This window comes from Clarias gariepinus, chromosome 3 (genome assembly GCF_024256425.1).
Source record: "Clarias gariepinus isolate MV-2021 ecotype Netherlands chromosome 3, CGAR_prim_01v2, whole genome shotgun sequence".
NCBI classification, from domain to species: Eukaryota; Metazoa; Chordata; class Actinopteri; order Siluriformes; family Clariidae; genus Clarias; species Clarias gariepinus.
Genome location: NC_071102.1, coordinates 30,586,134 through 30,611,848, shown reverse-complemented (window position 1 = coordinate 30,611,848; position 25,715 = coordinate 30,586,134). Strand labels below are relative to the sequence as shown.

The 25,715-nt window shown below is 38.5% G+C and overlaps 1 protein-coding gene across 1 annotated transcript in view; it reads right to left on the bottom strand.

The window, feature by feature from the left end:
- Positions 1–1,181: 1,181 nt before the first annotated feature.
- The window catches only part of trpn1 (transient receptor potential cation channel, subfamily N, member 1), a 38,117-nt gene continuing 13,583 nt past the window's right edge, over positions 1,182–25,715 (bottom strand). The window contains exons 11-29 of the mRNA XM_053492702.1: positions 25,101–25,202; positions 24,326–24,424; positions 21,517–21,645; positions 21,279–21,407; positions 19,804–19,920; positions 19,421–19,519; positions 17,802–18,002; positions 17,490–17,588; positions 15,306–15,512; positions 13,428–13,529; positions 13,142–13,240; positions 12,859–12,999; positions 6,726–6,833; positions 5,572–5,769; positions 4,639–4,848; positions 3,984–4,441; positions 2,873–3,810; positions 2,556–2,702; positions 1,182–1,932 (exon numbers count right to left, since the gene is read on the bottom strand). Of these exons, the coding sequence (XP_053348677.1) occupies positions 1,790–1,932; positions 2,556–2,702; positions 2,873–3,810; positions 3,984–4,441; positions 4,639–4,848; positions 5,572–5,769; positions 6,726–6,833; positions 12,859–12,999; positions 13,142–13,240; positions 13,428–13,529; positions 15,306–15,512; positions 17,490–17,588; positions 17,802–18,002; positions 19,421–19,519; positions 19,804–19,920; positions 21,279–21,407; positions 21,517–21,645; positions 24,326–24,424; positions 25,101–25,202 (3,726 nt within the window). The 3' untranslated portion in view covers positions 1,182–1,789. The remainder of the gene's footprint in view (positions 1,933–2,555; positions 2,703–2,872; positions 3,811–3,983; positions 4,442–4,638; positions 4,849–5,571; positions 5,770–6,725; positions 6,834–12,858; positions 13,000–13,141; positions 13,241–13,427; positions 13,530–15,305; positions 15,513–17,489; positions 17,589–17,801; positions 18,003–19,420; positions 19,520–19,803; positions 19,921–21,278; positions 21,408–21,516; positions 21,646–24,325; positions 24,425–25,100; positions 25,203–25,715) is intronic.

Genomic DNA, 25,715 nt, shown 5'->3' with positions numbered 1-25,715 from the left:
ATAGGGTTAAGTGGAGGGAGATGATTCGCTGTGGCGACCCCTGAAAGGGAACAACCGAAAGACAAAGAAGATATAAATGTTAAAATATCTCTTTTAATTTTCACCTTCCAGTGTACTTTCTCTTAACTCTCACCCCTTTTTTAAACATATTTTGTCCAAACTCCAAGGCTGACTGTTCCTACATACTTTGGTCCTTATGCATATGGCATATCACATTTGAAAGATAATGCCTTTAAGTATTTTTCTTTCCCAAACAGTCAGAAAAGTGGGACTTACTATCAGAGAGTAACCAAGACTAGAATTAATTTTTTTTTATTTCTGCCTGATTTATACACATCAAGAGCAGAGCCCATTGATTCATGTCAGCAGGATGACCTTAGAAAGTCAGGCCACAGCCACAGGACAAAATTACACCACCAGATTTTTTTTTAATCCATGTATTTGTAAAGGTATGCCGATGTGCTTTGCTCTAAGGGTCCATTTTGGATACATTTGTTTAGCATAACAGCACACTGAAGATAAAAGGCTTAGTACCATTTATTACAGGCAAATGTGCGCAGCACCAGTTGGCGCGAACAAGCATGGTCGACACTTATTGGATTTCAAATTATTTAGCCCTCCTAGGGAATTACTCCGAGACACCTGGTGGGATAAATGATTTCCCGGGAAATAGGAATATGTTTTTTTGCTGTAATTAGGTCATGAATACAGTATACTGTATGTGGTAATTGCTTATTATGGATCAGACAAGGTTGTTACTTTGTTTGTACTCTTGGCATTCGATGAAGACTAAATTCTCAGAATGCTTTTGTCTCTCAGCCAACCACAAGCCTTTTAAAGCTATTTTTTTCAACATGTATGTCAAAAATAAAACTATTGTAACTGGTGTTAATAACTTATAATAAAACGGTGTACACAGATTAAATCCTAAGATTTTAAGATTTCTCATGGCATTTAATTGTGTTTAAATATTGCTTGATGGTTAGGTGCTTAAAAATTATGTAAAATATAGTGCAAGTATAGCCTCGACAAAATTAGTGTATATACAGAATGGGTCAGTAATCATTATGAGGTTATTAATAATAACAAACAAAACAAACACAAGTGATATAATATCAGTATCTATTTATTTATGCCGCCCTTAGTCACAACGCGAAGGCCGAAGTTCTTTTTACAGATGTTTATTATGATCATTGACACCGTAGAACTAAATAAACAGGACAAATATAACAGACATCAGATAAACATTAAATTACACAGAAAACATGCATACAACATTAAACTCTTTAAACCACTTTTGCCTGCCTGTGAGTTAAGAGAGGGGGGTTATTTTAAAGTTTCTTGGTTGGATGGCTTACATTCACCAAGAGAAAATTCTCTACACCTGCACGCAACACTATCGCTCGTCTCCTCATGCCGATGACAAAACAGTTAGTGCCATACAAAACGCAATATGGAAATAAAATAAAACATGACCAAAGTTCTCGTATCTTATTCAAACAAACGATAACTGAATAAAAAAAGCACAAGTAACATTATAAAATATTCAATATAAAATTATGCTAATTAAACTAATCAACATTTATTGAAACAAGCAAGTGTTCAAGTACACAAGCGTCATCTAGTGGAAATTACACAAAACTTTGTGCCAGCAAATACCATACTGTGTGGTAGTAGCCTTGGTTTGTGTTCAGTGGAATATTTTAAATGTGAAGGTTATAATGAAAACTGTAATAAATGTAGTGAGGTTAAAAACTCATGAATCATGATTACATTGAGTAAGGTTGGTTTATTTCCCAAGGTCGTCAGTTTCTGGTGGTGCTCTGTCGTTTTGACCACGCATGGCTCGGAAACGTTGAACAACCACTTTCCAGTCAGTCACATTCTCTATGAGCACCTGTTCTTCCTGTTGGGGCATCACAAAATGGCTACCTGCATAAACCCCATAGGGTAATGTTAGACCAGTAAATAAACATCTTAATTCAAACAGAATGCCTTTTTTCAATTATATTTAAAGTTTTGAAGATGATGTAGAGCCTTAATATTGTGTTTGGAAAGGCAAAGAGACTATTGGCTTCTTAATAAAAAGACGATCTTGGGGATCATCGTAAGCTTGTTTTTCAGCTATAAATTCCCTAACAAAAGAATAACAAACACTTTCTTTAGAAACACATTTTTATTAATTAAGAGCTTTATACTGGTCACAGCTATGGTGGATTTGGAGGCTATCCTGGGCAGACTGGGCACAAAGTGGGAATAAACTTTGGATAATATGGCAGCCCATTGTAAGGCACCATGCATACTCAAGCACACAAACATCTGGCAGGATTTTATCATGGACAATTCACCTACTGTACTGGCATGGTTCGGGGAGTTAAGAAGAAACTGTAGAGCCTAGCATGAGCTCTGAGAGATTTTATGCAAAAATCCACACAGATGGTAACCTGAGGTCAGCATCAAAACAGTAGCCCTGAAGCTGTGAGACATAAGCACTATTTGCTGAACTACTATTTCACAGTAATGTGGAAATGCAACATATAAATGTAGGTACTCACCCTGAGGAAGGATCTGTGTTGACTGGTTTCCTTTGAACCAGCGGATACAGGTGTGATCCCCTGTACCTAGAGAGTTGGTCTCTGGCAAAACGTCTGCTTCTACCTCCTCCCTTAAAAGATCCTGCCTCTTTACTGAGCACAGCCTCCCTGTTTAGTTCCCAAGGTAGTAAATGCATGCATTCTATTAAACATACTTTCAATGTCACTATAGGCCACTATTTATTAAAGAAATAAACACTAATGCAGGGCTGTCAAAAAATCAAGCCCGATCATAAAATTAACTGTTGTGTGTGCAACGGTATATAGGATGTGCCTACCTATATTTTTGCAGAGAGATATGACACAGAAGAAGAGGCTGGTGAACAGATTAAATGGGGAGGGAGTGTCAGGCTTGCAGCTCATGTCTCTTATGAGGATGGCACGACCAAACTTCCATTCAGTATCTGACTGATCCTGGATGCACTGGTATGTGTTGCTCATCATGGCAATGAGTAGGTTAAGCAGCACGATCACCGTCACCACCGAATAGATTCCAAAAACAAGTTCAGCCAAGTCATTACTCTCGGGCTTAGCATTCTTAGAACATGAGAATTTGTCTCGGTCACTTAAGCCAAAAAGAGCAAAAAAGAGCAGAACAGTGGCATTCAGGGGGGTCAAATTTGTTTCAGATGTTTCATTGTCACTTTTATTGTCAAGGGTGTCTGCAGTATTGTTCTGATTTAATGCATTCCCAGATTGGCAAATAACAGTAAGGTTCAACGAAAAAGCTGTAAGAAAGAGAAGCAGCACAATGCCAAAGCGACACAGGTCCTTCATCAGTTTCTTGATAATGATGACCCATGGCCCAAACAGGTGGTGGAATGTTAGAAACTCCAAGAGCTGGATGAAACCCAGTGTCATTGCAACTGCTAATAGAATATTGCGGGCAAACAGGCAGTTTGAGACATGAACTGGGAAGTCTTCACCCAAGTTGAGGAAAACAGCCAACAGGTGACATAAGAAAGCAGCTCCAGTGAAGATCAATATGAGGACTCTGATCCAGGCCAAATCCACACGCTTAGCTGTTTGCTTAACCTCAGATAGCAGCATCCCACATATCCAGGTCAGCAAAAGCCACTCACACCATCCTGGATTTAGCATGTATCCATAGGGTGGACTCATAGATGGGTAGACAAGGGTAAGGATTAAGAGAGCCAGGAGAAATATGTGGGATACCAGATGGTTCATCATCTTCACAACAGGACTGTTTCTGTATCTAAGAGAAAAGTAGAATTAAAAAAAATCTAAATTTAAACCTTTTCTTACAGAGGTAGCTATGCTTTCCTACATAGGTGTCAGTAAATACTAGGGAATTTCTTTAAAATGTGTCAATTACAGCAGGCAGTCAATTTTTGTTTATGACAGTTTACAACAACCAGTCAGGAGTACCTGTGTTTGAATGGAAGTGACAGGGCCAGCCACAGCGGAGGACAGAACAGCACACAGAACAACAGCAGTAAGATCTTCCATGACGCCCACTTCAGATTGCCATACCACACCTCTGTTAGGTACTCCTGCACTGCTGGAAGGGACATCACATTTTTCTGTCTCCTTTCTATCAGGCAGTTTAGCATGCTTGTCCCACCATAGTCAACTGCCCTGAGCACCTTTCCAGCATCCAGCCCATCAGCAGTGGAGGCCATGATTAAGAGATCAGAGGCCATAGTCTCACAGTGGCGTGCAGCAGCCTGCAAGTCAGCAGAGCGTACCTTCTCCCTCAGAGAGACCAAGCTTAAAGCCCGGGACAGATGCACGGCCGTATCCAGAGGAGATGCTGAATATAGCACTAGCTCTTCCAGGGCAATGTTATTGTTTAGTCTCCCACATACCATCAGATCAAACACAAACTGCAAGGCAGTGAACACAACACAACGTGAAACATCACATGCAGCAAACATAATTTTATTCTATCAGCTAGCAGGTAGGAATGTTAGATTCAGTTAGAGGAACACTGAACATACAAAATCTCAAACTTTTATTGGCAGAAAGTACATTCCAAATAAAGACTAAAGAGACCAAGGGGGTGAGGAAAATTAGGGTCCACCTTATTGTCCTCCAGAAGATTTTGTATGTTGTTGTTTGGTTGCTGTAGCAGAAAGCTAACAGTGGTCATTTGGTTCCCCTCGGCAGCATACTGAAGTGGCGTGCGTCCCATGCAACACTCAGCATGCACTGATGCACCACTATCAACCAAAAAATTTACCACCTCCAGCCAACCTGATTTAGCTGCATAATGCAGTGCAGTCAAGCCCTCCTGCAACAATGAGACAGGTGAGATATACATGCTGGAGTGTGACCAAACCTGCAACTGCAATACCAATTTCATCAGCTATCACAAAGGTTAGAAAATGTGGGGATTATTTAAAAAACTTAAATATTACAACTTACATATGTGATCAATTACCTGATGTAAAAAAATCCAGCTTACAAAACATGACCCAAGTAACACCAGAAAGTTCGATCATAATTTTAAGGGTAATTTGCATTAATGTTAAAAAAACAAAACAAAACATGAGTGTAGATTTTTTTTTTGTAGTCACGTCCACCTGTCAAATCAAGGCATTTTCATATCACTGAGTTTTCCCACTCATTCACCTGCTCAGGCACACCTGCTTTTCATCTCATTCATCACTCCGTCCTCTATAACTCTCTCACAAACAACCACTCCTTGCCGGACTATTGTGTGCCTTAATGCCTAATTCTTCTGCCTGGATCGTAACATACACTTAATCAAAAGTATTAAGAGATAAAGGTGATTCATTATTCAGATTCAGTATGAATCACAAACAACCTACACCATACAGTCTAACCCATTTGTTCTTTAGGTTTCCATGCAAAAATTGTTTTTTTAGGTTGATTAACCATCATGAATCATTTTGATATTCCAAATTATGCAGAAAATTTACACAGAGTAAAACTGAGTACCTCAGCGTAATGGAGGTCGTATTTATCCTATACAGGTATTATACTATCTCACCTTGTCTGTGTCCTTGATGTCAATGCCATGGCACAGAAGGACCCTCACTGTCGCCACATGCCCGCTGGCAGATGCCAGGTGAAGGCAAGTACGGCCACGTCGATCCTGCAGATGAAGTAGAGAACTGGATCTGCTGAGCAAGAGCCCGACCACAGCTGTGTGACCATGCTGAGCTGCCAGGTGCAGTGGGGTAAAGCGCTAGAAAGCATATAGTGGAGGTTTGATATAACATACATAGAGGTATGATACTCATAAAGTAGATTTTACAACAGCTGCTAATTATTCCATATAAAATGAAAAATACTATAACTTTGAAATACTAAAACTATCTTGCATGCAATTAATGAGCAAAAATCATTAATTAGCAAGTTATATGTTTTCCCATTTACTGATTATCATCCATATGTAGACCTGAATGTCTACATGTTCAATGACAATTACAACCGAGGAAAACCCATCTCTTAACAGATTTTTCCATGCATCTCTTTCATCCATCCCAAAGAGGATAAAAACACTTCAGACATTCACTAAGCCAAAGTGAACTACTCCATTTTGGGGATCACAAGGGAGTATAAGTCATTGGCCATTACATCTTAATGACTTCCCTTCATTTTTACCCTCTCTATTGTCCATTAGTAAGTCTCGTCAGTTCAGGTGATAAATGGCCTTGGTGGATATATAGTATTTGGGTCCCCAGCCAACCTTTCTTGGACTGAAGCAGCTACTTGGATACATAGTGAAAAGTTTCAAAAGTACAGTTGGCATGACTCAACTTCCAGATTGCTTGTGTAATGTTGTTCTGATATATATATATATATATATATATATATATATATATATATATATATATATTTTTAGTGTTTGCTCTATTTTTGGTTTTTGTCCTTTGCTGTTTTTTGTCTGTCCCAATTTTTGTTAGATTGATGCATTTACATTGTGTATCATTGTGTATCAGTAAATACATGTTAATATAGAAATAAAGTACAAAAAGTATGTATCATATTAGGAACAATATTCCCTGTTTTTATTTTGACCTTTTTTTTTTTACTCATTTACAAATAACTTTTCATTTTCATAAAAAAAACATATCTGAAACACTAAAGTATATGTTGTTTTCTTTCTCCAGAACCTTTAGCACTGTAAAAAACTTTTACCTCTAGGTTTGTCTCAGCATCAGCCGTTACTCCAGGTGAGTTCAACAACAAGCGCACCACATTCTCATCTCCCGACTTAGCAGCTATGTGCAGGGGTGTGTACCCAGACTACAAATACATACATAAAGGTGCAAAAAACAAGCTTCTGAATATGGACACATTTTTCTTTGCATGTAATGACATTCATTTACTACTCATAATAACTGTAGGACAAGCAAAAACAAACAAATCGTTATTCATAGTCAGTGGTGGGAAAAAGTATTTAAATTAATTACTCAAAGTGTTCAAATAATTTACAACTGTAACATCTGAACCACCTCAGTTTGGGGAAAAAAGATCTGGTCACCAGATTACTGAGCCGCCGCTTTTTGTTTCCCCCTAGTGTGTCTACGTGTGTACTTGTTTCCTGTCAGCTGTATTATCACTAAATCAAGATTACCTGTGTCTACCCCTGTGTGTCTTTAAATATTCCAGCCGAACCCGTAGCCCTTCATCTGTTCACTGTTGTGCACCCTCGTGTCTTGTCCCACACGCATGCTATTTGTGACTCTGTTCTCCCCCCAGGAATGAAAGGCGTGTGCAGGATCGGGCAACGTGCATGAACTCTTTCCAAGTTCACGGATGAATCACAGCAAGCACTAAAAACACTGTGAGTTTACCAAGTTGAAGAGAGCCAAGAAGCTCTATATCGTTTCCCATTCTGTGTGAGCACAGACTGCCTGCAGACCCAACCTGGGGAGCCCCCGGTTCGGAGGGGTTAGCCTGCACAGTGGTAACAAGGCAAGATGGATCCATGTTCTCATTCTGTTTACGCCAAATTCTGACTCTACCATTTGAATGTCTCAACAGAAATCGAGACTCATCAGACCAGGCAACATTTTTCCAGTCTTCAACTGTCAAATTTTGGTGAGCTTGTGCAAATTGTAGACTCTTTTTCCTATTTTTAGTGGAGATGGGTGGTACCCGGTGGCGTGTTGTGGCTTCACAAATGCTTTGCTGCGTACCTCGGTTGTAACGAGTGGTTATTTCAGTCAAAGCTGCTCTTCTATCAGCTTGAATCAGTCGGTCCATTCCCCTCTAACCTCTAGCATCAACAAGGCATTTTCAACTACAGGACTGCCGCATACTGGATGTTTTTTCTTTTTCACACCATTCTTTGTAAACCCTAGAAATGGTTGTGCGTAAAAATCCCAGTAACTGAGCAGATTGTGAAGTACTCAGTCTGGCACCAACAACCATGCCACGCTTAAAATTGCTTAAATCACCTTTCTTTCCCATTCTGACATTCAGTTTGGAGTTCAGGAGATTGTCTTGACCAGGACCACACCCCTAAATGCATTGAAGCATGCCATGTGATTGGTTAATTAGATAATTGCATTAATAAGAAATTGAACAGGTGTTCCTAATAATCCTTCAGGTGAGTGTGATTTTATATATATATATTGAATTGTTTTTTAACAATTTATTGGATACATACTTACAATGGGTTAACTATATTAATAACTGAGCATCATAAGCAGAGTGTAGCTGAACTATTTAAAAGCAAAATAACAGGTCTTTGAAGGTAAGAAATCTGGCTTATAGGCATGTGATCAAATACTTATTTACTGTAACACAGTAATTCACAAATAAATTGTTAAACAATCATACAATGTGATTTCTGAATTTTTCTTTCCGGATTCTATCTCTCACAGTGGAAATGCACCTATGCTGAAAATTGTAGACCCCTCCATGATTTTTTTTTCTTTCTAAGTAAGAGAACTTGCAAAATCACAGGGTGATCAAATACTTATTGACCTCACTGTGTGTATATAGATATAGCCATCAGGGGTCTGCAATTTTCGTCATGTTTATAGTAAAGGATTGAGACAGAATATCAACCAAAAATCCAGAAAAAGCACATGATACTAATGTTATGAATTAAGTTGCATTTCAATGAGGGAAATAAGTATTTGATCCCCAAGCAAAACATGACTTAGTAATTGGTAGAGAAACTCTTGTTGGAAAGCACAGTGGGAGGACGTTTCTTGTAGTTGTTTACCAGATTTCAACACATCTTGGGATGCATTATAATCCACTATTCTTACAGATTTTTTCTAAATGTTTAAGGTTTTTTGCCTGTTGCTTGGAAACTCGAAGTTACAGTACAGCTCTCTCCGTGAATTTTCTATTGGATTAAGGTCTGAAGACTGGCTAGACCACTCCGTGACCTTAAAGTGCTTATTCTTGAGCCACTCTTTAGTTGCCTTGGCAGTATGTTTGGGGTCATTTTCATGCTGGAAGACCCATCCACAACCTATCTTTAGGAGGTTCTCATCCAAAATTTTACAACACATTGCCTCATCCATTGGCCCGTCAGTGCAGCAAAGTCAATCTGTACCTTTAGCAGAGAAACAGTCCATAGCATAATGTTTCCACCTCCGTGCTTGACTGTAGGGACTGTGGTGTTCTTAGTGTCATTGTCAGCATTTTTCTTCCTCCGAAAACAGCAAGTCGAGTTGATGACAAAGAGCTCAGTTTTGGTCTCATCTGACCACAGCAGTTTATCCCAATCTTTCTCTGTTCATTGGCAAACCTCAGACGGGTCTGTACATGTGTCTTCTTGAGGAGAAGAAGCCTTGCTGCGCTGAAGGATTTCAATCCACACAGGCGTATTGTGTTACCAATGTTTTGTTTGTTGACTGTGCTCCCAAGTGCCTTGAGATCATTCACAAGCTCCTTCCGTGTAGTCCTGGGCTGGTCCCTCATTTTTTTTCATGATTATTCTTACTCCATGAGGTGAAATCTTGCATATAGGGCCATTAATGTTTACTTTGTATTTCTTCCATTTGTAAATAATCACTCCAGCAATGTCTCCTTCTCACCAAGCTTCTTGCTGATGGTCTTGTAGCCCATTCCAGCATTGTGCAGGTCTAAAATCTTGTTCCTGACTTGCTTTGACAGCTCTTTGGTCTTGCTGATGGTGGGGAGGTTTAAATGGAAGATAGAGATTTTGTGGACAGGTGACTTTTATACAGATACCACATTGTTGTTAGAAGCACCTTCTTAAATTAATATCTGTACCACAAGAGCACATAACCAGTCTGTGAGAGGGAGAGTTATTGTGGTTGGGAGGGGGTCAAATATTTATTTCCCTCATTGAAATGCAACTTAATTTACAACATTTGTATCGTGTGCTTTTTCTGGATTTTTGGTTGATATTTTGTCTCAGAGTCTCAAATTATATATAAGCCAGTGTCTTCTTGTGCCAGTCCCAAGTCTGGATAAATACAGAGGGTTGTGTCAGGAAGGGCATCCGACGTAAAACGTTTGCCAAACCAATGATGCGAATCAAAAATGTCATTTCCATACCGGATCGGTCGCGGCCCGGGTTAACAATGAACGCCACCGGTGCTGTTGACCTACAGGGTGCCGGTGAAAATTGGGCTACTGTTGGTCAAAAAAGTAGGGGAGGAAGGCGTGTTCGAAAGCAGAGAGAGAAAAGGAAAGGCAAGAGTTTAGGAGTCACAGTAGGGACTTTGAATGTTGGGACTATGACAGGGAAGGCAAGAGAGTTGGTTGATATGATGCAGAGAAGGAAGGTGGATATACTGTGCATCCAAGAGACCAGGTGAAAAGGTAGCAAGGCTAGAAGCTTAGGATCAGGGTTCAAATTGTTACTGGGTGATCTGAAAGAGATCAGTGAGTGCAAACTGTTGGTAAGGGAGAGTGTAGCCAGACAACGCAGAATGGTGGTGTGTAAAATAACCCTGGTGGTGAGGAAGGTAAAGAAGACAAAGGCAAAACAGAGGACAAAGTGGTGAAAGCTGAGAAAGGAAGAATGTTGTGTAGTCTTCAGGGAGGAGTTGAGACAGGCTATGGGTGGTCAGGAGGGGCTTTCAGTTGACTGGACAACTACAGCCAATTTGATCAGGGAGACAGGTAGAGGGGTACTTGGTGTATCATCAGGTAAGGAAAAAGTGGACAAGGAGACTTGGTGGTGGAATGAGGAAATCCAGGAGCAGGGAAAGAGGCTAGCTAAGAAGAAGTGGGACACTGAGAGGACTGAAGAGAGTAGACAGGAGTACAGGGAAATGCAATGTAAGGTGAAGGTAGAGGTGGCAAAGGCCAAACAAAGAGCATATGAGGACTTGTATGCTGGGCTGGATAGTAAGGAGGGTGTGGTGGATCTGTACAGGTTGGCGAGGCAGAGAGATAGAGATGGGAAGGATGTGCAGCAGGTTAGAGTGATTAAAGATAGAGATGGAAATGTACTGACAGATGCTAGAAGAATAATGGAAAGATGGAAGGGGTACTTTGAGGAGTTGATGAAGGAGGAAAACGAAAGAGAACAAAGAGTAGAAGACGTGACTGTTGTGGAACAGGAAGTAGCAAATATTAGTAAAAGTGAGATGAGAAGGGCGTTGAAGAGGATGAAGAGTGGAAAGGCTGTTGGTCCTGATGACATACCTGTTGAGGTATGGAAGTGCTTAGGAGAGGTTGGAGTAGAGTTTCTGACTAGTTTGTTTAACAAGATCTTGGAGAGTGAGAGGATTCCAGTGTATTGGTGCCAATTTTCAAGAACAAGGGAGATGTGCAGAGCTGTGGCAATTACAGAGGCATAAAAAGCTGAAAGCTAATGAGCCATACAATGAAGCTGTGGGAAAGAGTAGTGGAAGCTAGGTTAAGGTCAGAGGTTAGCATTTGTGAGCAGCAATATGGTTTCATGCCTAGAAAGAGTACATCAAATGCGGTATTTGCTTTGAGGATGCTGGTGGAGAAGTACAGAGAAGGTAATAAAGAGTTGCATTGTGTCTTTGTAGATTTAGAGAAAGCATACGACAGGGTGCCAAGAGCGGAGCTGTGGTGTTGTATGAGGAAGACTCGAGTGGCAGAGAAGTATGTTAGAGTGGTGCAGGACATGTATGAGAGCTGTAAGACCGTGGTGAGATGTGCTGTAGGTGTGACAGGAGAGTTCAAGGTGGAGGTGGGTCTGCATCAAGGATCGGCTCTGAGCCCCTTTTTGTTTTCTCTGGTAATGGACAGGATGACAGATGAGGTAAAACAGGAGTCTTCATGGACTATGATGTTTGCAGATGACATTGTGCTTTGTAGCAAAGGCAGGGAACAGGTGGAGGAAAATTTGGAGAGGTGGAGGTATGCCCTGGAAAGCAGAGGAATGAAGGTTAGCCACAGCAAGACGGAATACATGTGTGTGAATGAGAGGTACTCAAGAGGGACGGTGAGGCAACAGGAAACAGAGGTAAAGAAGGTGCAGGATTTTAAGTACTTAGGGTCAACTGTCCAGAGCAACGGAGAGTGTGAAAAGGAGGTGAAGAGGCGAGTACAGGCAGGTTGGAATGGGTGGAGAAAAGTGTTGTGCAATAAAAGAGTATCAGGGAGAATGAAAGGGAAAGGTGTACAGGACAGTGGTGAGATTAGCAATGCTCTACGACGACTTAGAGACAACGGCAGAGCTAGAGGTAGGAGAGCTGAAGATGTTGAGGTTCTCTTTGGGAGTGACAAGGATGGATAGGATTGAGAATAGGTTCATCAGAGGGACAACTCATGTTAGATGTTTTGGAGTCAGAGAAGTCAGAGAGGCCAGATTGAGTTGGTTTGGACATGTTCAGAGGAGAGATGGTGAATATATCAGTAGAAGGATGCTGAGGTTGGAACTGCCAGGCAGGAGATCTAGAGGAAGCCCAAAGAGGAGATTTATGGATGCAGTGAGAGAGGACATGAAGTTAGTTGGTGTAAGAGAAGAGGACGCAGAGGATAGGGTTAAGTGGAGGGAGATTCGCTGTGGCGACCCCTGAAAGGGAACAGCCGAAAGACAAAGAAGAATATATATATATATATATATATATATATATATATATAAATTTATATATATATATATATATATATATATATATATATATATACACGGGTGGTCACATTAGAACAAGAGGTTAACTTAGTTAACTTAGAGTTACATCAGTGTTGTGAAGTTTTACACTTTTACACTTTAAAGTAAATCATTAAATTTTAAAAAATTTACATACTTTTTCTTGCTACTGTATGTTTAGATCACTGTGTGTGTGTGTGTGTGTGTGAGTGTGAGAGAGAGAGAGAGAGAGAGAGAGATGTTGGTGAGGACGAATGATGAAACCTCATCATGTAGCTGGTAATTTCTTGTGGCATCACTGCCGGATGGCTTAGTGCAGATTGTGGCTGGCACATCTGTCAGAATTGCCCGCACAAAGTCCACTTGTCCAAAACCGGCTGCCACATGTAGAGCTGTTAGTCCTGTCTGCATCCATGCAAGCATGCACAGAGAGAGAGAGAGTAATTAAGTAGGTAATCACATTTCTTACATTTTAATACCTAATTAAATATCTTTATTACAGTTGTACACCGTTAACAAACACACAGACACTTTTTTTGGAAAGTACCTTGGAGCTGGTGATGTTCAAACAGACTTTTGCTTTCAGGACCTCCAGGATGTCTGTGTGTCCATTCTGGGCAGCCAGATGGGCAGCTGTCATTCCATCCTGCAGTCAGACACCAATATATTAAAATTTTAAGAGCCATGATCAAAGTGCAGCAATGTACAAACCACAGTGCCATTTTCTAAGATGTGTTAAATGCATGTTTGTAATGTGCTAAAGTGCTGGTTGGACATCTGGATTGTGTTAGTACTGTATATTGTGTTGATGTGTTGAGATTTAGTGATCTTACCGAGTCCTCCTCTTTGGCTGAAGCCCCTGCCTCCAAGAGAACCTTAACAACCTCAGTGTGACCCCCTGCAGCAGCCAAGTGCAAAGGACATGAGCCGTTAACCTGCAGAAACAAATGTTCATTCTAAAATTCTAAAACTAAAACATGCAAAATAAACAGCCACCATCACAGGAAAAGCTCATTTCAAATACACATTGTATTTGAAAAAAACAAATGAACCAAATACAAATTTATGAATGCGTTAATGATTAGAAGATCAGCGGTCGATCCCCAGCTCCACCAGGTTGCTACTGTTGGGTCCTTGGGCAAGGCCCTTAACCCTATCAGCTCCAGGGGCGCTCTATCATGGCTGACCCTGTGCTCTGACCCCAGTTACACTGGGACATATAAAGAAAGAATTTCACTGTACTGTAATGTATATGTGACCAATCAAGGCTTAATTTTAACTTAATTTTTTGACACACGTTGTGTGTTTCAGGAAAGGAACCAGGGGATTGGGGAGAATTGTTTAAAGAATTTGCAACCACATCTGCAGGATTGCTGAAAGCTTAAATAGGCTGAGTGGTGACAACTGGAAGTACCGCCCACTCAGGTAAGCAACTAGTGCCTCATACAGTACTACCTGTCCCAAACTACTTTTAGTAGCAAGCTGAGAAACTAAAATACTTAAAATGTTAGCTATGAAGAGTAGGTCATCTTTCGTATACTTATTGGCAGGAGCAACTGAGTGTGCATGTCATGATGACAGGGCAGCATCTAGCACTGTGCTCTTAAAAAAGGGCAACTGTACAGTTACAAACCATGATTTCTGTTTAGCACCCTGTGGAAATCAACCTGCCAGCCTTCAATGCTCTACACACAGAGATGACCTAGGCCAGGTTCAAATCATGATCTATTCAAGTAGTGCTTGCTTCACACCCTAGCTTCAAGGGTCTCGTCCTTGCTCCACACCCTAGCTTTGAGGATGCTGTGCTGGTACCACCATCTGGCTTTAAAGACGTTGACCAAGCTTTTCCCAAAGGCCTGCAAAGCAAACTATCATATTTTGGGCCAGTACTCATTTGGGCTTCTTAATGTCAAACTCTGTTCTTGTGCTTATGCAAAGTTCCAGCTCTAGTTTAACTGCCAAGATGAATTTCAGGACCCATGTTAAGTCTCCATCATTTAACAGTTGGTAACCTTAACAAACTGAACATTATCCACTGAAACATTTCCTGTTATACGATTGCACTTTTGACCTCAGAGCACACAGTTATATAAGTTAGCTATTATGGTTTTATAATCCAGTAGCACCCAAATGAGGGTGGGTTCACTTTTGAGTCTGGTTCATCTCAAGTTTTGTTTCTCATGACATTTTAGAGAGTTTTTCCATTTCACTGTCACAACCAGCTTGCTTGTTAGGGGAAAAAAAGATTTTAACCTATATCTAAAATTTTTTAACTGCTTTGTTTCCATAAAACAAAAACAAGACAAGACAAGACTGTGCAAAAAAATTCAGTCAAAGTCTCCGCCCAGTCATTGTGCTTAGCTATAATCACAGCACACAAAGAAAGCTTTTTACCCACATCATAAGCGATAAATTCTGCTTTCGCATTTTTTGCCATTTGGGACAAAGAATATCGGATTTTGGAGAATTTGTAGTAAATTATTGAATGAATAATTTCGAGTTATGTAGTTATTTGAATGAATAAACCAGAACAGTTAACCAAGTCCATTTCCAAGATGAGGAAGAAAGTAAAACAGAAGCTACACAGAATATGGGTGAATGGCATAGAATAAAGTTTGTAAAGTTCAATACAGATCTTTGGGTAAATCTTTACAAAATCCGGAATAACCCCTTTTTTATTTTAAATAACCATTGACCCTTGGCCTACTGACCTTGTTGTGCAGTGTGGAGGCATTTCCTTGACTGAACTTGAGAAGTTCTTGGATGACGGTCACACTCCCTTTTGCTGCAGCAATGTTGATGCAAGTGACTCCCTCCTTGTTGGGTAATGTGGCTAATTCAGGCCTGTGCTTCAAAAAGAGCTTAACTACATCTGAGTGGTCATTCTCTGCAGCCAGATGAAGAGGGGTTTGCCCATCCTGACAACACATACATGAAAATCAAAAAATTAAATAAATAAATAAATGAATTTTTATGGACCATTTTTTTGCTGAGCTTACTGAGGCTCCTCCTCTTTACTCACATCAGCTGTCTGTATTCAGCTTCCATTTACATTTTATTCTCCAATTACATACATGGATCAGCCATTACACACTTACTCATTGTCTATACCACTCTATCCTTTAAACAGAAGGCCATGCAAACTCCATTCACACAGACCCCAAGGCAGGAATCTGCATGGAAGACAGGTCAGTGACCTTGGGCCCTTTGCATGCCGAGCCCCACATTTTGTGGGGTGCCCATGATGCTGTTACCAGTTCACTAATATACAGTATATTATTGATAATGAATGTAATTGTAGTGTTATTGTTTTTGCTGATTGGGGGACAATCTACAGTACTTCAATCTACAGTATGTTTTTGACTTTCATTTATAGTTGAAAACAAAAAGGGGTGTATTTATATAGATAAACTAATATATGTTTAACAAAATAAATTGACAGAAAAAAAGCTGTTGCTGGCAGTTACAGCATAGAGATAGTAATTAACTTGATGCAGAACTGTGGTTAAAATTTTTCCTGTTCCCCTTGGCAAATCAAGCCCAATTACCCAAAATTTGAGGATCCTACTGTTGAGGTCTTGGGCGAATACAAGCAGTCTTTAATTTTACAAAACAAAAATCAGACACAAATCACAAAACAGTTTTAATTTCATTTAGGTACAGGTACAGTAGTCCCCGACTTATGAACACATTGCATTCCAGGAGCACGTTCGTACACACATTTACATGGGTTCACACAAATACAATATACTGGACTTTTTAAACATTTACTTACACACAAAATATTGTATATAATTGTAAATATTGGTTTCTGATGCCTTGCAGTGTCTGTGTTTAGTACAATACACGTGAGCTACTTCCATGATTGAACCCTAATTTAAACCGCGGTCTGTTTGTATCTGTGGAAATTCATAACTCGAATATCTGTTAGTCGGGGACAATCTGTATATTGTTCCAAATGTCTTCTTAAATTATCTTAACACATTTAGATGTTGTTGATTGTGCTTCTTTTTTTAGTAAGTTAAATTGGGGACAATGTTGGAACAGTGATGAGTGTGGGGCAGTTTTTAGTCCCTGCTGCTTTTAGGTTAACTCTTTATGTCACTATTAAAGGAACTGGACCAGGAGGTTTCATGAAATACATTCAATAACTCACAATACAGAAATATCACCATACCTATTGCTTATTCTCTTTAAACCAGATTTTTTTGTTTTATTCAATTAAGATAACATAAGTGTTGTGAAACATTTTGTGAATTCTGCCAATACTCTTGTGCTAATGCCAGTACCAAACTTCAGTTGATTGATGTCCCTACATTTCTGATTTCCTGAGTTAAAAACTCTCACTCTTTCTTTTGCATGTGTCCTTTTTTTTTAACATAGCCCTATGCTCAGGAAAATAGAGAGTAGAGGCAGTTAATTCTTTTGTTTTAGATACTGCATCATGCATCCGACCATGTGCAATAAACTATATGCTACAGTATGTTCAGGCAGTGTTTCCTCACTGATTCAGTAGGCTATAGAAATCACCAATGGGATTTGGGATGTTTATGTTCACTATTAGAGATTGCAAAATTTAACAACTCATCCAAGTTACAAAGAGATTTACTGATCAACCATAAAATTAAAACCAAAAAGAATTTTTTTTTGGTTGTTCTTAATTGAAAAGAAACCAGAAAAAAAAGCACTATTCTGAATTCAGTTGTAATTGTAACTGTTATAATTAAACTTAATTGTATTGTATTGTGATCGTATCATATTGAAAACATAATATTAATTATCAAATTGTATCAAGAACATTTTGTTTTATCCCCAGTATATACCCCTACATCTGTGTTGAAATATTCCAGTAAACTATAAAAGACTGACAAAATAATACTGAGAATAATACTTACAATATCTTTGGCAGTTATATCAGCTCCAAAGTTTAACAAACTGTTGCAGGCATCTAATTTTCCGCTGATGGCAGCCAAATGCAGAGAGGTCTGTTGTCTCTGGAACAGCATGTGGATCATTAAATAAATAATTTAATCTGACAAATGTAAAAATGTACAACAAACAAACACATTTATGAATAAATCCATAAATTAAATGTTGGGTGTGCGCTTACAGTATATGAATTTGGAAAATATTAGAAACCTTTATATCTTTTAGAATTGATTGAGCTCATAGAATTGTTTATAGAATTGGAATAATTGAGCTCTCACCAAAGTGAGGGTGTCAGTGCTGGCCTCGTGAGTCATTATCAGTAGTTCAACAAGATGAGATGAGCCGGTCTGGGCGCTCAGGTGCAGTGCAGTTAGGCCCAGTTTGGTTTTAGCATTTACAAAGGCTTTATATGAGAGCAAGATGTCAGCAATTTCCTCGTGGCCTTGTTGAGCAGCCAGGTGGAGAGCAGACTTTCCTTCCTGCATATTGCATATCACACAATCTGTCACTAATAACATCAAACTGTTCATATGATGAGGGATAGTATAAGGAAATTGTGTCATTGCTTGAAGCCAGTGTCTAGCAGTGTACTTTTTAAAGTAGCTAATTACATTACAAAATTACAGTCAGTAAAAAAATAATCAGTTACATTACAGCATTACTTTATGGTAAAAGTAACTAGTTAGAGTACTTTTCCATTGCAAAAAATGAAACCTTCTTTGTGATTCCTCATTCATGTTGTTTTAGTCAAGACCTTTATAATTATTCTACCATCATCACTCAGCGAAGTTTGGACCATAATCTGTTAACTACTAATACCCCTATCTCACCTACGCGGTTTCACACGGTGGCCGTAAGTGTGGTCCATCGTGATTCACAGCGAATCTTGGCCTTGTCATTATGTTTTTCATCTCTAGCAGAACGTCGGGCGGTCACTCGCGGCAGCTCACGGTGACTTCTCACCGTGATTCAGACCGTACACACACACACACACACACACACACACACACACACACAGAATGACTGCTGTCTGGCTCACGGATTACATAAATTGTCTGAATAACAGATTTTTAAAAATATAACTAAATAACTGCTTAGAAGGCGTTAGATTACTTGTTACATCAAAAAAAGGAATGTAATTTTGTAACGCATTACACAAAGGATCAGTAAATAAGCCAATCAACTTGTTGATATACACTACCAGTCAAAGGTTTGGGCACCTTCTAATTCCATGTTTTTTTTCCTAACGTTAATTTCTTTCTACATTATAAAACATGCAAAATATGCAATAATCTCCACTGAACAGTTGATATTGAAATGTTTCTGCTGCGTATGCCCTGTAAAGCTTTCATAATGGCTCTAATTCGAGGTGCTGTTAATTGGTGATTTTTGAGGCTGGTAACTCTTAATGAACTTTTCTGCAGCAGAGGTGAGTTTTGGTCTTTCTTTCCTGGGTCTTTCTTTTCCTTGGTCTTTCTTTCATGAGAGCCAGCTTCATCATGGTGTTTGAGGAGTTTTCGATACTGTTCTTGAAAGAACTATTCCAGAAGATCTGACCTGCATGTCTTAAAATACCAACTAATTGTTTTTGTTGTTCCTTAATTAACTAATGCCATGTATGTTTTTTTTTTTCCTAGAATGTAGAAAATAAATCCAAACATGTCCAAACTTTTTTTTTTGACTGGTACTGTATATAATAATAATAATAATAAAAAAAACATTAATAAGTAAATTTGTTCCTGTTACTGTGTGCTGTCAAATCAAACAGCCTGGAAAAATCATCACATGCTACAATTGTGACATTTTCCCAAGTTGCTACTTCAGGCTTGGCATTTGCCTAAATAAACCCTACAGTCATGTTTGTGTAAAAAGCTGATAGACACATTAATCCTCCAACCTCATCAAACACATCCACTCTGGCATTGCTTTTCAGTAGCAGTGTCACTACTTCCATGTGTCCCAGCTCAGCAGCCAACAGCAATGGAGACCTGCCAGTCTGTCGTTCACACAAACATACAGTACAAGCATCATACAAAGACACAGTCAGACAGTCATAAAAAATATAAAAAAATACAAATTTAAATCCTGTAATATGCCTGTGCTATCAGTAAAGGAATAATAATAAAAAAAAAATCACTGGTCATTTTATACATTCAGATCATTATTTGACCTTAACTTTTATATAACATACAAACACATAAATACATAACGTAAAAAACATAATTTTGGTAAGACTAGACCTGAACAGTTGACCTGACCGTGTTGCTGGAGTATGAATACCTTATTCTGCTTGTTGATGGCTGTCTGTAGGCAGTTGCTGGGCACATTATTGAGCATCTCCTGCAGCACTTCAACATTGCCAACCCTGGCACAATAATGAATTGGAGTTTCTCTCATCTACAGGAAAGCAAAAACACATGCACAAACAATTAAGAAAAAAAAACATTCACTCTTATTTATTCTCTATTCAACTTATCCAGCATCACAGGGTACACACACACACACACACACACACACACACACACACACACACACACACACACACACACACACACACACACACACACACACAGGTGAATTCGAAAACACCAGTAAGCCTACACTCATGGAGTACACAGGAAAAATCTGACAAGAACAGGGATAAAATGCAAACTCTGCATACACAGACCTGAGATTCAGTTTTCTGGTTCTCCAGTTCTTGTAATAATCTTTTTCATTTCGTGTTACATTTTAATGGTAATAACAAGTTACAGTACCACTCACTTTCTAACTCCATGGTCTTTCCTGGTTTTTCTTTCTTTCTACATTGTAAAGCAATGCTGAAGGTGTCCAAAATATGCAAGAATCTCCTTCGAACAGTTAATGTTGTGATGTATCCGCTATTCAGGATCTGAAAAGCCTTTATAACGGCTCTTGTCTGAGGTGCTGTTTGTTAATTGGTCATTTTTGAGGCTGGTAACTCTAAATTAACTTCTCCTCTGCAGCAGTGGTCCAAGTTTTGGTCTGGCTTTTTTGCGATGATCTTCATAAGAGCCAGTTTCATCGTGGTGCTTAATGGGTTCTGCAAATGCACTTGACAATACTGTTCTTGAAAAGAACTATTCCAGAAAGGCTAACCTCAGTGTCTTAAAATAACAGCCAACTGTTGTTGTTGTTATAATTACCTAGTTACATATGTGTTATTTTATAATTTTAAAATCCCCAGTATTGTTGTAGAATCTAGAAAATAAAATCACTAAACAAAAACAATTGAATTTGCAAGTGATCCCCAACTTTTGAGCGGTAGCGTAGGTGTAGATAATTCATTGTTATTTACAGTATGCAGCATTTTTAACATCTAAGGAAATTGAGATCATTGTGATTTTAACAAAACAAAACAAAAACAATTGCTAAGTGGAAAATTTATAACTGGCTGTAAAATATTAAATAATCCTTCACAAAAGTGTTTTTAGACTGATGATACTCATAGTCAGTGTCCTAGTGGACCAGTATTAGGATGTAGAATAACAGTCAAACCTTTGGTACTAAACTTTTAAATTTCATGTTTTTGGGTTTGTGTGTCCCAGCTTTTGACTGGTACTGTATTGTATTTATTGATTGAGACTTCAAAGACATCCTGTAATTCTCTTTGGATAAAGGGAACTAACAAATTCCAAAAATATAAATGTAAATATACAGAAAAAAGAAATAATAATAATATAGCCCAAATTTAATCCAGGATTAATATGTGTGAAAGACTGGTGTTTGACACCAACCTCCCTGGTAGCTGCTGTGATGTCAGCATTATACTCCATCAGAGTCCTAATGATCAGGACGTCTTCATCATCTCTGTGCACAATGTCCTTCTGTATCTTAGCTGCCAGGTGCAGGGTGGTCTCTCCTTTCTGTGATGCACAATTGTAACATTCAGCAATGGTGTTGCAGGATAAATCAATTAATATTATTTAGAAGGGACATTTATATATATACTCATTTTTACATTCTGGTAATGACCTGGTTCGCTTGACGAACGCAGAGCTCTGCCTGCTTTTTACTTCTTTCACTGGTCAAATAGTTCAGGATTGACTCCACCATATGAGCATGGCAGTGACGTACGGCCACATGGAGCGGAGTCTCCTCTGCCTGAATAAATATGCAAGCACAGGTATAGAATATGCTAAAAACCTTCTTTTGGTGATGTACATACTGTATAGTCAGGTCAAGTGAAGTCATTTTTATTAGTATAGAACATTTAAAACAACAGCTGTTGACCCAAAGGGTTTTTAGTAGAATACCCATACATACAACTGCACATAATGCATAGAATAAAACAAAATAAGATGAGAATCATAGGACAAGAAAATAGTACTATAAACTGACTACAATAGTCAGTAAAAGTCAGTGAAATAAATAAAAGCATGAAATAAGGATAAATAATTAAAATGGGCGCAAACAAAATTTAAATTAAACTTTTAATAATCACCTGTAAATAGCCATTCATCATGTGATTAAGCATCATTACTACTAGTATAAAATAAAGGTTCAAATTTGAGGCATGACTCAAATCGCATCCAGTCAGCCAGCTCCGCTTGCCATAAGAAGTGCTGGAAAAGCACCGAGTGTAAGCTCGACTTGACCGCTGCTTAATTAGAAGATCAGGCTGATCTGGTCCAAGCTCTTTAACATTTTTCTTTCTTCATCCGATTGCCTCATGAAGGGTATTTTAGCAAAGAAATTACAGAATATCTTTTATATTTAGCTGGCTTCCACATCAATCACTATTCAATACATTAACTAACAATCTGTTGGCCTGTTGAGAATGGTCCAATCATACGAGCACAAATATTTTAAAACAATATTGATTCGCTAAGAACAAAAGTGAGAGGGTGATTACTTTATTAAACATTACTAAAGTAAATATTTATTATGGTAATAATTACATGTTAAAGTAGCATTCTTGTCTGCCTAACTTTAAAGGTTAGGCACAAAAGGTTTAATGCAAAGAGGTGGGTCTTTTGCATGGCTTGATCATGCATTGATCTATCAGTAATTTATTTTACCTCGGAGCTCCAGTAGGGGGAGACAGCGCTACTTTCTCTTATTAAGTCTGGACAAGTGATGAAAGCAGTGTTAGTATTTTTCCATCCTTCTCTCCTCAAAATATCTCCTAATTTAAGGTAAATATGTTCCACAAGGCATCATAAGACTGTTTTATTTTTATTAATAGTTCCTTTTCTGTTGTTCTAAAGTAAACAACATAAGTAAAATATGAAGTAATTAGGAATGTTTTGTAAGGTTTTAATAGTTTTATATGTGTTTGGCTAACTGTGTGAGCTATGGAGTCCAGCTATGGAGTCCAACATGGTAAGTGATATCTGTTTGCATTAATGTTTAACTTGTCCAGTGTTACAGTACATTTATGTTTTCATGTTAAAAGATTTAAATATTTGTTTTAATGTCAGTTAGAATGGTTTGGTTGATTGTAGTAATGCATTTCATTTGGTTTTGTGACTGTTTTTAATGTTAAAATTAAATCTAGTCAAGTGATGGTGAGAGCATTGTGTTGGTCTTTTCCCATCAATCTACCGTTACTATTTCTCCATATTTAAGGGTACACACTGCGATCCACCTTCAACCTCTAAATGCTTTTAAAAAATGTCATGATTCATTGTGTCGATGTCTGCACAAATATCTAATAAGACTAAAATGGCACAGGAGCCAGATCTACAGTGAGCTGCATGTCATTATAAACCTTTAATACGAAGGATTCTGTGTTGTGTAGTGCTCTAAATTTAAATAAAAAAACAGTTATAAATATTAGAATTGTTCAGAGACCTAAGTGAAGATAACCTTTTCCAATATTGTAGAAATGAATGGGAGTTTGGATATACTTTGTTACTGTAGGCCTGTAGTTAGTGAAGTCATTAGGTAAAAGCCAGGTTTCTATAGTAAATGTTCGCCATCACGTTTAAAACTGTGAGGAACCATTCTGTTTGTTAGGGAGCTCTTAATTATAGCAAATAAATGGGCCATAATAAATAATAAACTTCCTTAAAAAGCCTTGATGTTACTGTAAATCATGTGGGTTTCAAGTGTACAACCACCGTAGCCAGCTGAGAGAGCATTAAATCAATAAAAAATGTTTATTAATTCAGCCTAATACGCAGTATTAGCTGTCTAAAGTTATCATATGGGACTTGAAGCTTGTCTTTTTAAAAAAAATCTAGGCTCTGCTCCCTATATTCATATCTAGCAGTAAAGGTGAAGTAATTGAGCCAAAGGGAACTAAAAGTTTCATTTCAGTGTTTCTTTATTTAATTTACTGAGCTACTGGTGTGTGTATCTGTGTGGGATACACACAAATTCCACTCCCTCCTGCTTGTTCTTTGCCGATTCCTTTTGGCTATCCATGTAATTACTTTTTATATGTATTTTATATGTAAGCACCACAGCCATTCTACTCAACATGGCCTTTTTCCTCCAAACATATTTGATCATTATTCATTTAACAATTTTGAACATTGTTGCTTTCTTTCTTTACTGTTCTACTAATGTTTTATAAAAAAATGGGAAACATTGATGTTTACAACTAATGTTTTTCTGTTTACTGAGCCAATAATGCTGACCTCAAATAAACATCAGAAATAAACAATTTGCTTTAAACCTTAAAAAAGAGAGAAGGTCCAAGTACCAATCCTAGATTGATATCCCAACTCTTTTAGACAATACAGCTTCTTTAGGATGTATCCCCTAAAATTAAGGTCTTGTTTCTCATTTCTTAAAATTAGGATTAAACTTTGCAGTTTGCAGTAGAGTTGCATACCTTTGATCTCCAGGTGGGATCAGCTCCCTCTTCTAATAAAGTTCTCATTGTCTGCAGACTTCCATGACGTGCTACAACATGCATTGCCGTCTCACCATTCTTAAAAAAAAAGTAAAATAAATAAATAGTGGATATACAAGACAACAACAATAGACCTGAGGTGACAGAGCTTTTTGTCAAGAAACATCCAAGCCAACCATAAGAATTTCTCAGATCCAGCTCAGAGCACCTTTTGAAATAATTTTGATTGAGAGTAATTTTTTTGTCGATGAACTACGCTGAGAATATTGAAAAAGATGATCAGCATGCATTTGATGGACCCGAGTTCCGTCACCGGTAAAGATCCTCGACGTGCAGGGTCATCCATTTCCAAACGGTTTTGACATTTTCAGGGGTTTAGCTCGTTGAAGGTCTTCGCGATCTCGTCATCTTTCACTGATGTACTCCTGCTCTTGAAATGCATGTGACACTTAAATGACCTTAAATGATTCATCGCAGCATGTCAAACATCTCTTTCACACAGGACTTGCTGTCCATGATGAAATACAAGAGGTGGTAAAGCAAATGGTCAGAGTAGTACCAGTTGCACAGTTCCTGAACATGGCAATGTCTTTTGGCACACTGACTTAAAAAGGTCGGTCCTCCCTGTGTGTGTAGCATTGTGCTGCCATTTGTTGTCGTGTTACAAAACTAGTCTCAACTTTTTAATACCGCCTCTAATATGGTAAATTGACTAAACAGCACCATAGTGTAAAAAAAGTCATGTTTTTCTTACCTCCTGCTCTGCGTTGACCTCTGCTCCGCACTTCAACAGCATCTCTGCCACCTTCTCACCATTCTTCACCCTGGCAGCTATATGCAGGGGCATCTCCAGGGCCTGCAGAAGCAGCAGAGAAACCATAATTGAGTTTATTCTTGGACTACAATTTGTGAATTTTCTCAACTCATTTACCCCATTATTTTATTTGACTTCAACATCAAAAAAATGTGTTTGGCTCAAAAAAACATTCAATAATGTCACATTAAAAAGATCAATTATAATTTTTAAACATATTAAGAAACAGGAAATGTATGGCATTTGTCAGAGCATTATACAGTTATCTCATTACACATACAGTATGAGCAGTTGAGGGCCGAGGGCTGTGCTGATGGGACTAACAGTGGCAGCATTGTGGTGATGAAGTTTGAACCTGTGACCTTGTGATCAGGCGTGCGCCTGTTATGGGTGTGCGTCTCAATCTATTATCACTCCTTGCTCACTTCGTAGGCTCCCTTTGTAGACTGCAGGCGCGCGAAGGTCAGGCCGGCTGGCAATTATCAATGCTAATGTACCTCACGCTTTCTCGTGGTATATAATAATAAATAGCCAGCTACGTAGTTAACAGATAAA